The sequence below is a fragment of the Macrobrachium nipponense genome, chromosome 23 (assembly GCF_015104395.2).
Source record: "Macrobrachium nipponense isolate FS-2020 chromosome 23, ASM1510439v2, whole genome shotgun sequence".
Taxonomy (NCBI): domain Eukaryota; kingdom Metazoa; phylum Arthropoda; class Malacostraca; order Decapoda; family Palaemonidae; genus Macrobrachium; species Macrobrachium nipponense.
In genome coordinates this window covers 63,518,463-63,534,207 of record NC_061090.1, presented here as the reverse complement: position 1 = coordinate 63,534,207, position 15,745 = coordinate 63,518,463, and the positions used below count along the sequence as shown (strand labels likewise).

The window sequence follows — 15,745 nt, the reverse complement described above, 5'->3', positions numbered from 1 at the left end:
CACTGGCTACATAGAGGTACCTCACTTCAGTGACCTGACTTATCTCATTCACCCAGTTGTGGACATGGACGTTTTTCGATTTGTTGGTCTGAATCCAGTGTAAGGCAACTTTACTGTCAGATCATATGACAGTGTCAGTAATCTTGACACCATCGGTAGTGAAAACTGTTCTGAGATAGTCAGCTATTTTGACTGCACTATAGTTGGCAGTCAGCTCAAGTTGTGATATGCTCTTCTTTTTAAGAAAGGCAACTCTTGCTTTGGAGAAAACCAGATTTGCACCTGTGCGTTGGTCCATCAAATAGGCTGCAGCCCCATAGGCCCTTTCACTAGCATCACAGAATATGTGAAGAGAGTAGTTAGTCTCTCTGTTGGCTGTGAAGTGTGGGAATTCCTGAAATATGTTCTCAAGGTCTTTCTTGATCTTCGACCGCTCTTCTTGAAGTTATGGTGGCAAAACATCATCCCACCTTTTAGATAGTTTCCAGACATTTTGCATAAGAACTTTGGCTCATACAATTATGGGAGCAAACAATCCTAGAGGGTCAAATACTTTTGAAAGGTTGCTCAAAAGTAGCCATTTGGTAAGCGGAACTTCCTCAAAGGTAGGGGGTTTTATGCTCAAGTGGTCAGTTTTATAGTTCCAATGAAGTCCTAGAACTTTGACAAGATCTGAGCCTTCTGTTGTTCCATCACCCTCTATTTTGTTGAAAGTTGGATCAATACTGATCCATTCTCTTAAAGGCATTCTGGGATCTGACAGAACTTCCTTTGCAACCTTGTAAAGACTGTAGAGGCTGTCTGTTGTAGGTAAGGAACCAATTAAGTTGTCTACATAAAATTTGGTCATGAGGAAACTAACTTCAGGTGAAGTGGGGTAAGTTTCAAAGTGATGTTGCAAGGTCGACTGGAGTAGAAAAGGTGAGCAGGTGGCTCAAAGAGAACTGATCTAAACCTATTGGCTTGAGGGTCCTTTTCATTGTTAGGATCTTTCAGCCAGATGAACATGTATAATCACGATCTCTAGGTTGGAGACCTAGTCATAAGAAGGCTTTGCTGATGTCTGCTGAAACCGCAAATGAGTCGAGACGGAATTTCAACAAGTCAGATGAGCTAGAGCATAAGCAATCATTCAGACTAGGGGCCTGCTTGTCCATCCGGGCACTTGCATCAAACACAACACAGGTAAATGGGGTAAATATTGCACGTTGGTCGACTTGAGGTCTTCTTCTGGTACTGTTTCAATGAAGCCCAGAGACAGTTGTTCTTTGATGATCTGGTCATAAATTTCTATATATTTATTAGTTTGTTTCAGTTTGTGAATATTACTGTTCAGTCTTTTCCTCGAGAGTGCTAAGTTGGTAGGGAGTTGTTTCTTATCGACTTTCCAGGGGAGAGATACCTCATATCATCCTTCAACCATATTGATGGAATTCATGAATTCTTCCAGTACAAATTCATCCTCAGGTGACATATCTTGAGCAACAGTTCCGACTGAGTCTAGGGTCCAAAGCTGTTGGATGGGGTCTTCAGCAAATTTGCTATCAGACATCTAAAGTGGTATCTCTAGAGCAGCTTTGGAAGGTTCTCTTTACAGTTACAGAATGAGCACTGATAGGGGTGTCATTACTAGGCAGTTTACCAGCGACCAGATATCCTAAGGAGGACTCAATCAGGTTCACTCCATTTGCTTGTGGAGAATGGATGAAGTCAAAGTAGTGATCTATGCCAACAAGCAGTTTTACTTGGTCAATCTGACTACTTGACAAGTCAGGGTGAGCTAGGTTGACATTCCTGTTCTTCAGTTCAGAAACTAGCTCAGACAGTCCATGAGGCCTAGAGCTCTGAGGTAGTTTAGGTACGATAATAGCCTTTAAAGTTACAAGGCTGTCATCATTTACCCTGACAGGTACAGTGACCGTACTATATTCTCTAGGTTCTATAGTATCCCAGAACTCATTGATGCTCAGTTAGACGGGTTTGTCTCATTTAAGTTTACAATCTTCCACTGCCTCTTGTGTGATGAAGGTGCGTTGCGCCCCAGAATCAAACAGTGATCTACATTCCTTGGTGTTGCCTGAGGGTGGACACACCACTTTCATTAAGGCGGTAGGGAGAATTCCACTTGTTTGTGACTTTAAGTCTTTGTCATTATCATTGTCTCCACAATAGTTCACAGCAGAGACTTCAGTTGAGGAGTCAGGGCACAATGCTGAATGATGTAGTCCAGTTTTACATGACAGACATTTGTGGAACTTTACAAGACAATCTGTTGTCTTGTAGTTAGGTGAAGTGCATTTCATGCAACGATTTTGTGTGGTAAGTCTTGAAATGAGTTCTTCCCTGAGTTTTAGTCTGATTACCTTGTCTATTAGAACTGTGGTTAGGCTTGGGTTTTCTATGGGAGTAATCTTTATTCTTATCACTCGGTTCAAAGTCCAAAGAGGACAAGGTCAGGATTATCTTTCCTGGCCCCTTTCTAATATCTAGGAGTGAGGGGTAGTCCCATCCACACTTGTTTTGGATTTGCTCCTTCACCTTGCCAGGTAGTTTTTGGAAAACTAAAGGACCAAGTACCCAGGTACAGTGATTCGAATTAGGTTTGTTTCTTTCTATGCCTCTGACATATTGTTCAAGTTTAGCCCGAAGCCACATATTGAATCCAGATCTGCAGAAGGCTTAGACATGCCTGCAAATTGACAAATTAGAGATGAGGTTATTTTCTCTGGATCAGCATAAGTTTTCTTCAACATGTCACTGGTGTCTAGATAGTTTTTATTCGTGACAAGGATATTTTTAATCAGAGCTAGTGCTTCACCCTTCAAACATCCCTTCAGGTAATTAAATTTGTCAACAGCTCTCAAGTCTGGACGAGAGTGAATGTTAGACTCGAAAACATCCCAAAAGGGGGGCCATTCTCCATAGATCCCTTCAAATTCTGGCAACTTAACCGTATGCAATAGTCTAAACTCTGTTGCAATACTGTGAGGTTCCATGCACACGATTTTTAGTTTCTCCAAAACTTCAGTGCTTTGCATGATGATTTGGGTGGCATGATGCCGCTTTGCAGTGAGTTGTGTTCTATCAGGGGCTTGCTCAGAGAACCCTTCTTCTCCAAGTTGAACTAAGTACTTCAAGTTGAATTCTTCATATTTCTTTATCTGAGACTCTAGCCTGAGACAATATGCCTCCAAGGTCGAGGACTCAACATCACTTGCCCTTTGAATTATGTCAGCGGCGCTTGTGCATAGATCCTTGCAGGTTTCCTCATAAAGTTGGAGGGAATATGCTAATTGTGTTGCAGACATTTTATGAGTTTAAAAGACATTTTATGAGTTTAAAAGGTAACAAAGCTGAAAAATCCCAGGGCAACAACACAGACCTTAAAACATCCCGCTGGGGATGCCAATATGTGGGAAATTTGTTTCACTCAGTGGGAAGATTGAAAGAATATTCACTACAAAATTACGAGGGTATTCCTTCCACTGAATGTTCTCTAGTAATAGAGTAAATTGTATGAAACAGGCTGTTAAGCGCACAATTCTTCCATGCACATAACATCTTTTCAGACTTGTGTAAGAAAATGCTTGTTAATTAAAATCAGGTAAGAGTAATTTAGGTAAGTGCAATTAAACTAATGAGGACTATGAATAAACTAAACCAAGGCCACAAGATTCCCAGGGCAGTTCAGTTTGGTCCTGGAATTCAATTAAGTTTTGATCCAATTAAAGTAAAGCTAAGGTAAACTAATCACAAATAGTAATGCTAAGTAAACAGACAGACCTAATTTTGGCTAAATGTTCCACTATACCCATGTAATTATATAAACCCATGCAAAATTGTTCAATCTACGTCTATGTACAATTAATTCTCATAAACTCCAATATTACAACACCCTAACTACGTAAAAGGGCTCTAAAATTTAGTTAAGGTAAGGAAAACAGTGCATTGCATCTTAAATAAGCAAGTTAAAAGTTAACAGACAAAACCGCTTCCTATCGAACGACCGTTGACTCAAATTGGACATTCAATCATGGCGACCTAGCCATTGTGGAAATTTGTTTATCGACCTACCTTTAAGTTAGCCTAGTTTGGACACACACATCTTGATTCGCTCCTAAACTGAAAACAAATCCAATCTATTTAGTCAGCAAACCCAGTGACCTCTAATCACATTCGTGGAAATAAATGGGTACGTTGATAAAAATTTATTCTAATTACCGACATTTTCCGACGACAGATTTTGGTTGTAGATAAGGATTCAGATAGGATCTGGGTTAGGCATAGGTACAAATAGGAAAGGAGATCATACAAACCAATTCTCTTAAGGGTTATTAATTTCTACAATCCTACACTACCTAAATTAAACTCAAGTTGAAACTGACAAAACTAGTTGCCGTCCGTCTGTAATGCTCTGTTTGAACAAGGCCTAAATCGCCCGTGCTTGGCCTATAGCTACACAAAAATAAAAAAGCACATGCCAGGTCAATGGTTCTTATCACTCCTCCCTAATTCAATTAATTTCTTAACTAATTTAAAAGGACAGTTAAATATGTTTATTAAATCTATCTATCAAATATTTTAAATGCTAAGTAAAATTAATCAGAGTATTTAAAATACAGTATTTAAATTTCTGCTCAGCTTACTAAAGAAAATGGGGTATAGTGATTTGTCGTTCTTAGCAGTGACTTTGTTAAAGTTAGAAAATAGATATGTGCAAAATAAATTTACAACACCCAACTTATTGCAATTTGAATATTATTTTCCTCTGTTATTTAGAATTTGCGAAGGTTATGCATTGAGAAGTTTTTTGTTTTTATGTGTTTTACCCCCCAAAAATATACATTTTAATGTTGGAGGTGGCTGGAGTCTTAAAAAAAAAAACTAATGAGTTGTGTTCAACAAATATGCAAGAGTATCAGTGATTCCTCGGTAATTCTATATAAGTATTCCGCAGCGAGCTTGATTATGGCAATTGACGTTTTCTATGTTATTTTACTTGCTGCACAAGATTTGAAAGTATAATATTTATTCGGCTGAGTGTAACTAAACTGTAATATACCTTTGAAGACTACACAAGGTACCTACCTTTAACAATAGGAAGGTAACTAGCGGCAGCTGGAACGGTCGTAAGCTTCGGACAAGGGAGTTCGGTAGTTAACTGCTTGTCCAGCAGTGCGCAAACCGCGCGACTGGGAGGTGAAGAATCACTTTTGCTTTAGGCCCAAGAAAAACGCAGAGTGAGATGGGACTATATGTAAAGGACCTCTAAGTGACAGCCTGTGGTAGGTGAAGCAAGGCAAACAAGGCAAGTTGAAAATTTGGTTACTCAAAGCAGACGGAAAGAAGAATACAGCCCTTTCAATTCAACAAAGTTATTTTAGCGTTTGCTTCAAGAGAGAAGCTGTTCAAAGAACAATCCTTATAATTACTACTGCTGCATGAACGATCGGCCAGGAGTTATAGTCGCCCTAGTGATACGTTGTTGCTCAAGTGTTATTTATTAAACCTCTCATATACTACTGTGTGACAACACACATACGTGTAATTGTAATACCGACTCTGTTAGTACTTGGAAAAGAGTCACATTCAGGTGGCACTGACCAATATCTTAATTTTGTGATGTAACAGTTTACAACTACCATTTTCCTGTCAAATCGTAAAATTAAGAACACTTACATCCTAGAAGATAAAATATTGATGTGGTATATAGCTTTTGAAAAAAGTATTGATTATTTGTTGAACGAATAGCTCAATGTGTAACCCTTTATCCAGTATGCGACTACATATTGTTTGGGTGACTCCATGATCATAAGTCAGTGAATAGTGATAAAATGTTGAAGTATTTCAATCATATAAACGATGCATTTAAAAACACTAATGGTTGTACACCTTCAATATACATGTACAAACATATGCCTGCTTCTACACACACTCATGCTAACATTTTCCTATATTTTATGCTATACATGTTTTCTTATAAAAAAATAGTATTATTATATTTATTATTATTAAATATCTGCTAAGGAAATAGCCACAATTGTTTTGAATGGCTTCTCTATCAGATAAAAAAGTAATGTAGTCCAGTCTTAATGATAGCTACTTAGGAAACTGAACTTCATTTCCAGATCCCATGAAAGAAAATAGTAGTTTTATGAAAGTCCAATTTCCTTTCCAGCTCTAACTTATTCAGATGAAAAATAAAACAAGTGCAACATCACTGTCCGCAGGTTCCAACATCCCGCACGTGCGCAGACGCATTCATTGAACCTCACTGGTGTGCTTGCCTGAGTTGGGAGCCTGTGCAAGTAGAAGAAGAGCGAGTACAGAGAGCTGCTCAGGCTCTAGTTCACTACATAAATACATTTACTGCATCACACCGTTCCCTTTGTCAGGAGCTAACCTTAGATAAGATAACTTGGGCTGGAAGGTTACTGCCTAATAAAGGTAAGGGTATTGGTTAAGCATAAATCTAAAGGTAAGGTAGTCTCTAATAGGTATAGGATTTAAATTCTCAAAACCAGATATTACTTTCTTGCACAGAATTTCTTAGCTTAAAGGAATTGCTAGTACATTACAGTCATTTTCAAAACTTTGCAGCATCACGATCACTTCACATATGTTTGTGAGTTACTAGTTAGCCATAATTCTTTCTGTGCTACTGAATAAGCAATCACTCCTTAGCCGTGAACATTATTGATAATTAAGTTACAAACCTTGGTAACCATTAACAGCTTTTCCTCCTTATTGCATTATAAATCCTATTACTGACTTGTTGCATCACTTCTTAACCTCGAAAATGTCATCCTTTGTAGCTTCTTAGCCACAAAGCTGAATTTTCCAATAACTTCTTAGTCTTAACTGATTCCCATCATTGGTTCTTAACAATAAAACACATACCCAGTCTACCGCCTCTAAAACATGAGACGGTTTTTTTTCTTCATGTTCCTCAGCCCAAAAAAGTTGTAAGAATAGCTTTCCTATCGTTTCACGTGTGTCACACTTTGTTTGTAGGACACTGGTCTCGTCATTAGTTGCAATAACAGGTCCATAGCAAAAGGGTTATGCCAGTAACAGTCATGAAAGCCCTCAAGAAGGATATTGTGAACCACTTGGTGAATTTCGGCTTAATAAAATCCTTGTGCCTTTCTTCCCGAGTAAAGGTCTCTACAGGCAACAAGTAAAGACACGCTAACCTTGTCCTACATTGGTTCCTTATGTACACAATGTCAATGGCGTTATCAGGCAAGACCTTGGTTCCTCATGAACACAATGTCAGTGGCATTATCAGACAGGACCCCAATTCAGCGACGATATGAAATCACAAATGTTTGCATGCTTTAATGCTTAGGAAGATTGCTTGAAGATGTAGATAGTTTAATGTGCTTGTGGCACTCTTTCACTGACCAGATCCCATCACTCGTGGCGCTAATGAGAGGATGTCCATTTGGACAGGGATTGCGGGATCTGCCAGCACCAATTGCGCTCCCTTCAGCAGATTTTGATGGTCCTGCCACCAACGAAGATTGCAAAAAACTGACCCCAAGGTTGTGATTCTGATGAATGAAGATATTTAGGATTTATCCTCTTTGCCTGCACAATTACAATGAGGTAGAATTAATACCGAAATTGTAATGAGAAGTAAAATATAAAATGAGGATTACTTACCACCAAGCCATCCAGTATAAGAAATATAAATAACAAACTGGACTGTGATGAAGGAAAAAGAGAACATCATTTCTGGGTAAACAAACCACCCCAATTGGGGATAAGACAAAGGCCCATTACATTTATCAGAGACTCCAGAAATAGAATTACATAAAGAAAGCAATAAAGGTAAATTGGAAACTAATGAAAACGACAGAAATTTCTAGACAATCTCTGAAACTTGAGTAGAGGTATTCACAATAACCCATGCGTGACGCAACAGTCACTAGCTGAAAGGTATGAAGAGATAATTAATTCACTAAACATTGGTCATTACACTTAAAGTGGATAAAATGGAACACAAATTAATTTATGATGATAAATTGATTAACTATAAGCTTCTTAGGCACTCAGAAGAATGAGTAAGGACATCTTGCAGCACAATGGAATCGGTTGGTGCATGCACAAAAGATTTTTTCATTCAAATTTCTTTAGTAGGCTCACCTGAATCTCTCTTTAGTAGGTTCGCCTGTGCTTTCAACGAAGAGTAATGCTATGAGTGGCTAGTAGGTGTTTATTAAAAATCGCAATAGGAATACATGACATTCCTTCTCACTTGAAATATTGATACCAATGATGGTGTCCAACATTATTACTCACAACCCTAGAATACAACTAATAAATCAAATACCTCGGTAGTTTTACTTCTTGGCGTTTCCTCAGGTCACAATTCAAATTAGGGTTGACAGAGATCATTTCTACATTTTGGGAAATTATGTAAAACTTGCCTTTAAACATTAGGTGAAACCTATTCATAATTGTCAAATAATAATAATAATAATAATAATAATAATAATAATAATAATGATAATAATAATACCACCAGCTTCCTCAAAAATACAATGCGCAACTGGAATACAATACTTACAAGCTCTGGAATAGGACTAGCAGAGGCTAATATCAGGAGAGGAATCTTCCAGGGTGACTAACTGTCCCCACTACTCTTCGTAGTAGCCATGATTCCCATGACAAAAGTACTGCAGAAGATGGATGCTGGGTACCAACTCAAGAAAAGAGGCAACAGAATCAACCATCTGATGTTCATGGACGACATCAAGCTGTATGGTAAGAGCATCAAGTGAATAGATACCCTAATCCAGACTGTAAGGATTGTATCTGGGAACATCAGGATGGAGTTTGGAATAGAAAAATGTGTCTTAGTCTGCATACAAAAGGGCAAAGTAACAAGGACTAAAGGGATAAAGTTATCAGATGGGAACAGCATCAAACACATAGATGAGACGGGATACAAATACCTGGGAATAATGGAAGGAGGGGATATAAAACACTAAGAGACAAAGGACACGATCAGGAAAGAATATATGGAGACTAAAAGCGATACTCAAGTCAAAACTCAACGCCAGAAATATGATAAAAGCCATAAACACATGGGCAGTGCCAGTAATCAGATACAGCGCAGGAGTAGTGAAATGGACGAAAGCAGACCTTCGCAGGATAGACCAGAAAACAAGGAAACATGACAATACACAAAGCACTACATCCAAGAGCAAATACGGACAGACTATACATATCACGAAAGGAAGGAGGGAGGGAACTACTAAGCATAGAGGACTGCGTCAACATCGAGAGCAGAGCACTGGGGCAATATATGAAAAGCAGTGAAGACGAGTGGCTCAAGAGTGCATGGGAAGGACTGATAAAAGTAGATGAAGACCCAGATATACAGAGACAGGAGAAGGACAAGCAGAACAGAGGAATGGCACAACAAACCAATGCACAGACAATACATAAGACAGACTAAAGAACTAGCCAGCGATGACAAGTGGCAATGGCTACTGAGCGGAGAGCTCAAGAAGGAAACTGAAGGAATGATAACAGCAGCTTGTACAAGATCAGGCCCTAAGAACCAGATATGTTCACAGAACGATAGATGGAAATAACGTCTCTCCCATATGTAGGAAGTGCAACACAAAAAATGAAACCAAAAACCACATTGCAAGCGAATATCCGGCACTTGCACAGAATCAGTACAAAAAGAGGCGCCGTTTCTGCATTTCAGTTTTGATAATAGGCCAGAAGAAATCTCCCACTTTTTGTCATGTTCAAGAGCCTTGTCGTCATATATATTAATTTCATATATCCATTTCGTTCTGGAGAAAGAACTTTCAGTAAGATATTAGTGGGGTTTGTTGTGTTTGTTTATGCTTAAAACCATGTCAGTATGATTACCTTAAAGATTAGTACTGTAATCTGTATACTGGGGATATTCCCAGGCTGGCCAAATTGACCAAGATTACCTATTGCCAATTGTGTGTGTGTGTGATAGTATCTGGGGAGATCTTTGAAAAAAAAAGTGGCCTTTGTCTACATTTTGAAATATATATTTTTTTTTAATAATATACAGAGGACTGCTTACTCTTACAGATAGTTACCATATAAAACTCACAATCTCTAAGCATATAGCTTGACAATTGCTCTGCTATCTGTCACAAAAACTAAAGACTTAAGGAGAAAAGGTACAGAAGTCTCTTAAAGTTGATTAAAATCAAAATGGTAACAACTTTCTTTTTATAATATAAACTATGAATAAATTTTAATCGGTAACTTTTATTTTTTAGATAGACAAACAAGAAAGTTTATTAATACCTGAATTTAAGATCTGCAAAAGTAATAAAAAACACACGAAGTATTTCAGAGCCACAATATTGAGATAAAAAAAAAAGTAGTTCCAAGCAGTTTAATCGTAGTTCCAAGCTGTCTGATTAAACTTTTAAACCACAACAGTAAAGATTTCTTCAAGGAAAAATATGGAATTTTACTTAAAATTCAAGATTTCCGAAGACTTGAAAGGAGTTAGGCCGGTATAACATAAAAGTAATTAATGTAAAGATGCGCTCTTTATCATCACAAGCGGCAGAAACTTTTCAGTTTCCGGTTCAGACCAGAGAAGTCATTGATTGGCCAGGGAAGTTTCATAGAAATATGCTCTTTAAATTCTCTTGATTTGGAAAATTCTTTTTCATTGTGACAGCAAAACTTACAAAATGCATTAATGGAATTTAAAACATTATAATATCTTCATATTTTTGTGAACATTTTCATTTGAGGAATCTCACATTGCTAACACCATGCAATCCCCTGGGACTCCTGAACCTCTTTTGAAGGTTGAAATCTTTCAAGTGGTCACAGATTCCTTGGAATTCTGATTCCAATGTCTTTTGTGTAACAAAAAATAAGTCAGTTAAATATCTAACACATCATGAGCCACTCTCCAGACCCTCACCCTGGGATACCATGCCAGAAGGAGCTAAGGAACTCCAGCAAGGAAACTGTACAGATCTTAAATTCAGGTATTAATAATTAAAATTTATTTATAGTTTATATATTATATTATAAAAGAAAGTTGTTGCCATTTTGATTTTAATCAAGTTTGACAGACTTCTGTACTTTTTCATAAAGATGGAGAACAAGTTCCTAGGAATGGGATCCGTGGAGGAGAGTCTCCGGCCCCTCCACTAAGGACACTTTCTCAGAAGGACACATGGCACCCCTATAGTGGTGGCTCTTTTCCAGAGCTGCCTTCCCAGAAGGAAGGCAAATCTCTTGCTATGACAGGAGCAACACTTCCGACTGCCACTATTTTGCTCTGATTTCGGATCCACTAGCATGGCCAACAGATGCCATGCTACTCAATTGGTCCAACAAATTCCTCTACACATTTACCCCGTTTGCAATGATCAGGGAAGTATTGAACTAGTTCCATCATCACTAGAATGTAACAATGGTGTTAGCACCATTTTGGCCATTAAGAGAATGGTTCCCACAACTAATGAGCTTGCTGGTAGATTTTCCAAGGCTTCTACCTCAAAAGAATAAGCTTCTCAGACAGCCCCATATCAACTACTTTCACTAAAAGTTGTCCTTTCTGGCTCTAACAGGGTACAAACTATCAAAAGGCCCCTCAGAGCAAAATGGTTTTTGAGAGCAACTACAGAAGCTGTTTCCAAGTGCAGACATAAATCATCAACTAACGTATACCAAAGCAAGTGGACAATATTCCGAAATTGATGCAAAAACAATAGTCTCTTCTACTAAAATATCCTATAACATATATTGTGGATTTTCCTTTCTACCATAAAAGGATACAGAGCGATGCTTGGTTCGGTGTTCAGGCGTAGAGGAATCAATTTATCTGCCAATCAGGATATTTCAGGCTTAATTAGATCCTTTGACATGAAGAAAAGGAACATGGAAGTTGTCTCGTGGAATCTAGACATAGTACTGAAGTGGCTCACTAGTTCTCAGTCCGAGCACCTAAATACAGCCTCTTTTCGGTTTTGTGGCAGACAACGCATGTTCACTTATGTTAGGATTTCTCACTGAAAACCTTTTAATTTTAAAAGACCTCGGTCTTTTAAAATTAAAAGTCTGACAGGAATCTAGGGTCAGAAGACGAAGAAAGACCACTCTGTCCTGTAAGAGCACTTAAGTTTTATCTTGGTAGATCGGAAGGAATTAGAGGTACATCTAGTAACCTCTAGACTTAGAAAAAATTCTTTACATTTCTTCCTGAAGGATGTAATTGAGGAAGGACACACTTAAATAGGTGAGGAAGATTGCCAATTATTGAAAGTAAGGGCTCACGAAGTCAGATCAGTAGCGATTTCATTAGCTTTCAAGTAGAATCTGTCTCTTACATCCTTTTATTTGGATAAGGCTTACTGGAAGTGTAAGTCAGTAATTGCTACTCATTATCTTCAGGACGTGGAGACGATGTATAAAGATTGCAGTAAATTAGTATTGGGAAAGGGAATGTAGGAAGTGTTTCTTCCTTCATCACATTTCACCTTGAATCTTATGTTGTGTTCTTGGGAAGTCTTGGGGTAGAGCGTACCTGGGTACCCACCAGTTTTTTATGGTTGGGTTGGTGGTACTTTTAATGTCTAAGTGTAGGTGAAGGTTTTGTTTTGTCTGGTTGTTGTATTGTTGTTATTGTGCCCTAGCTCTCATTGATCAGGGTTGGTTGCGAACGTTAGCAGAATTTGGAGGCCTTACCACTTTTGCCGAAAGACTGCATTGAGGGCAGTTGATATTATGTGAAAAACAATATCCTGGAGTGAATTTGCAATAGTTTGTAATCTCCATCCCCAATCTGCATCTCAGTACCCAACACAAGAATAATCAATTCTTTTTACAGCAGACCAATGATATCTTGTTGGATTAGTACAGAATTTGGCAACATTACATACAGCAAATGTTATATCTAGTAGACAAATATAGTAAACTATCAACAGCAGACTGATAAATTTCGCTGCTAAATAAATCTGATTCCTCTGTAGCCTTTTCAAGTGTACAAGTAACTTCAACAGGGTTAGACACAGGTTTTGATTAATCTAAACCAAATTTCTTCAGCAATGTTTCAATTGAAGCAGACTGATTAATACAAATCTTATCAATATCTTAACTACGTTAACACAAAGGAAATAATGCAGTTTACCCAAATCTTTCATTTCGTACTTGTTACTTAATGTTACTTAAATTTCTGCCAAATAATCTAGAGAATTACAAGCAATTATAACATACACAGCAATAATACTCAAGGCATTATTAGAAACATTAGTATGAATATAGGATTCACTACTTGACTTGAAAATTCACTGATTTCAGGTAAGCATCCAATGATAAATTCCAACATTCTGGAACTTGTTTAAGAGTTAAGACCATAGATTGCCTTATCTAATCTACAGACAAAATTTTCCTTCCCAACCCTCAGGTTGTGTCATATACAATTTTTCTGAAAGTTTACATTCTTCGTAGTCAGTCTCAATTTTCTGAGAAAAACCTTGTGCCACTAATCTGGCCTTGTAAGAACACAGTTCCATCTACACCTACTTTCTCCTTGAAGACCCACTTATAATTAATGGGTTTACGTTCTAATGGAGATTCAACTAGAGTCCATCTCAATTTGCTTACCTCTTCTCCATTTTTCAGTTTCTGGACCACAAAGAGCTTCTTCAACTGTCGAAGGCTCATCCAGTTCCCCTATAGATAAATTAGCCCATTCTCCTAATCTGACAGGAGGTTCATAAAATTGTGCCACTTTACCTCCTAATGTAACCTGAGAAACAGATATCAAATTATAAGCTAAATCTGGCATATACAAAACTTTTTCATGTATATGATTTTCTACTTTGTTATTAGGTAAATTAACTTGCTAAGACACAGTGGCTTCACCAACAGCGGTAAGTGGTCTCCCATCACCCATTTCAATTTTAACAAGTACACTTAGATTTTAAAAAATTAGAAAAGAGACATCATTACACATATGCTGAGTAGCACTTGAATCAAGTACCCAAAAATCATTAAATGTATCACTAGTAGATAAAGCACTAACAGATAAAGTAACCTCGTTATTACTATTTTACTCTTTGGCAACTAGACTTTGTTTAACCTTTTGACCCTGACTGTTTTCATTATTTTCTTTTCTTTTTCTTACACTTTTCAATAAAAAATGTAAAAAAAATTTTTTACATGGCCTGTTTTATCACATTAAAAACACTTAACACTTTTTTCCTGTTTAGCAACTAAAGACTTGATTTCACTTTCCTGCATAGGCCCATCACCTTTAATTTTATATTTTTCATGCAGCAACCTCTCAGTGACTGATTCTAATGAAGGAACCTTTTCCATGGCTTCTTAAGCTGTTCATTAAAGTTAAATAATCATCAGGAAGTGAAGCTACTAAATTTATTACCCTTTCTTCATCTTCTATTGGATCACCAACAACTGCCATTTTTTCACAAATTTCCACAAAAGTTTTAAGATGCACTTATAAATCATCACCAGGCTTCAGTTGCAGGCTGTATAATTTTCTTTTTAACCTGTATTTATCGGCCCATGACTTTTTCTAACACGATTGTAGCCAAAGCCCTGTCTTTTCTTAACTCAAACTTATGAATAGCTACAGCATCTGTTGCAGAAGAACCTTCTTCTGACCCCTCCACAATTCTGCATCAGTCATCTTTTACCAAATGCATTTTTACCTGCACTTTCCACGGAGCATAACCCTTTCCATTTAACGGTACTAAGGTAATCTTATGGGGTTCCATGGCTGGGGATCTTCTCTTTATTAAAAAAGTATATTTCAATATAGGTCCCTCAGTAAAAATTCTGATTGCTTTTAAAATTGTCTTTCACAGGACTACTTTCTTACAAACACAGTGCTGATATGGATGGATTTGTCCCTGACCTAAGTGACTCAACGGCAGTGAGTGAAGTAGTGTTTCAGGTCCACATACAGACAATTCCAGGCCATTCACAGTTTGAAGCTTCCCTCACCTACAGTATTAGACAAGATACATTCTCAGCGAAGGTAAGAAATTAAAGGGATATCTGCTGGAATATTTAAGACTATAAGTGACAAATAGTCCAGTCGGTTTAGGAAAATAATTGTTTAAAAAATGGCAAAACTTTATTACAAGTGCAACCAAGGTATCAGTAGTTAATTTTCCTGTAAAATTTTGAAGCTCTTGCAAGTCTATGCTTTCGCAAGAAAAAAAATTAAATGCAATAGTGGGAAGCACTTCCTTAAATTTTGTCATGAGTCACCACTTGTAATATCAGTGTTCATTAGACTGGTAAGACTATAATAATTTATAAATGTGATCTAGTTGCTTTGCATATGGGATCTTAAAGTAAGATTTGTGACAAAAGTTCAAGTTCATTTCAAGTCTATCCATTCTATGAAAACTCATTTCCAAGTCTTTCTTATGTAACTTTTACTCCAACCTTTTCTTCGATGAACATCAATGATGTATGGACTACTTTTCATGATAAACTGAAAAAGTTAATTTATGAATGATTAGACTTCATTTACTGAATTGAAATTGTTCTCTCAGTTTTAGGGAATGATTTTAGTAAGACATTCCTCAGAAATCTCAAATAGAATGTGAAGCTATGTTTGTCATTTTAGTGGGGCCAGTATGCAAGTTAGTAATCAATAAAACAACGCAATACTCCATATCAACTACAAAAATGTAAATTTTACATGGAACCGTACATACACCACAAGTCATTA

At 37.3% G+C, this 15,745-nt stretch overlaps 1 protein-coding gene across 3 annotated transcripts in view; it reads left to right on the top strand.

The window, feature by feature from the left end:
* LOC135201342 (uncharacterized) overlaps nucleotides 1–15,745 on the top strand; it is a 218,479-nt gene that overhangs the window by 185,808 nt on the left and 16,926 nt on the right. For all 3 annotated transcript variants that reach the window (XM_064230195.1, XM_064230202.1, XM_064230190.1), the window contains 2 exons: nucleotides 6,231–6,447; nucleotides 14,868–15,040. In XM_064230195.1, the coding sequence (XP_064086265.1) occupies nucleotides 6,231–6,447; nucleotides 14,868–15,040 (390 nt within the window). The remainder of the gene's footprint in view (nucleotides 1–6,230; nucleotides 6,448–14,867; nucleotides 15,041–15,745) is intronic.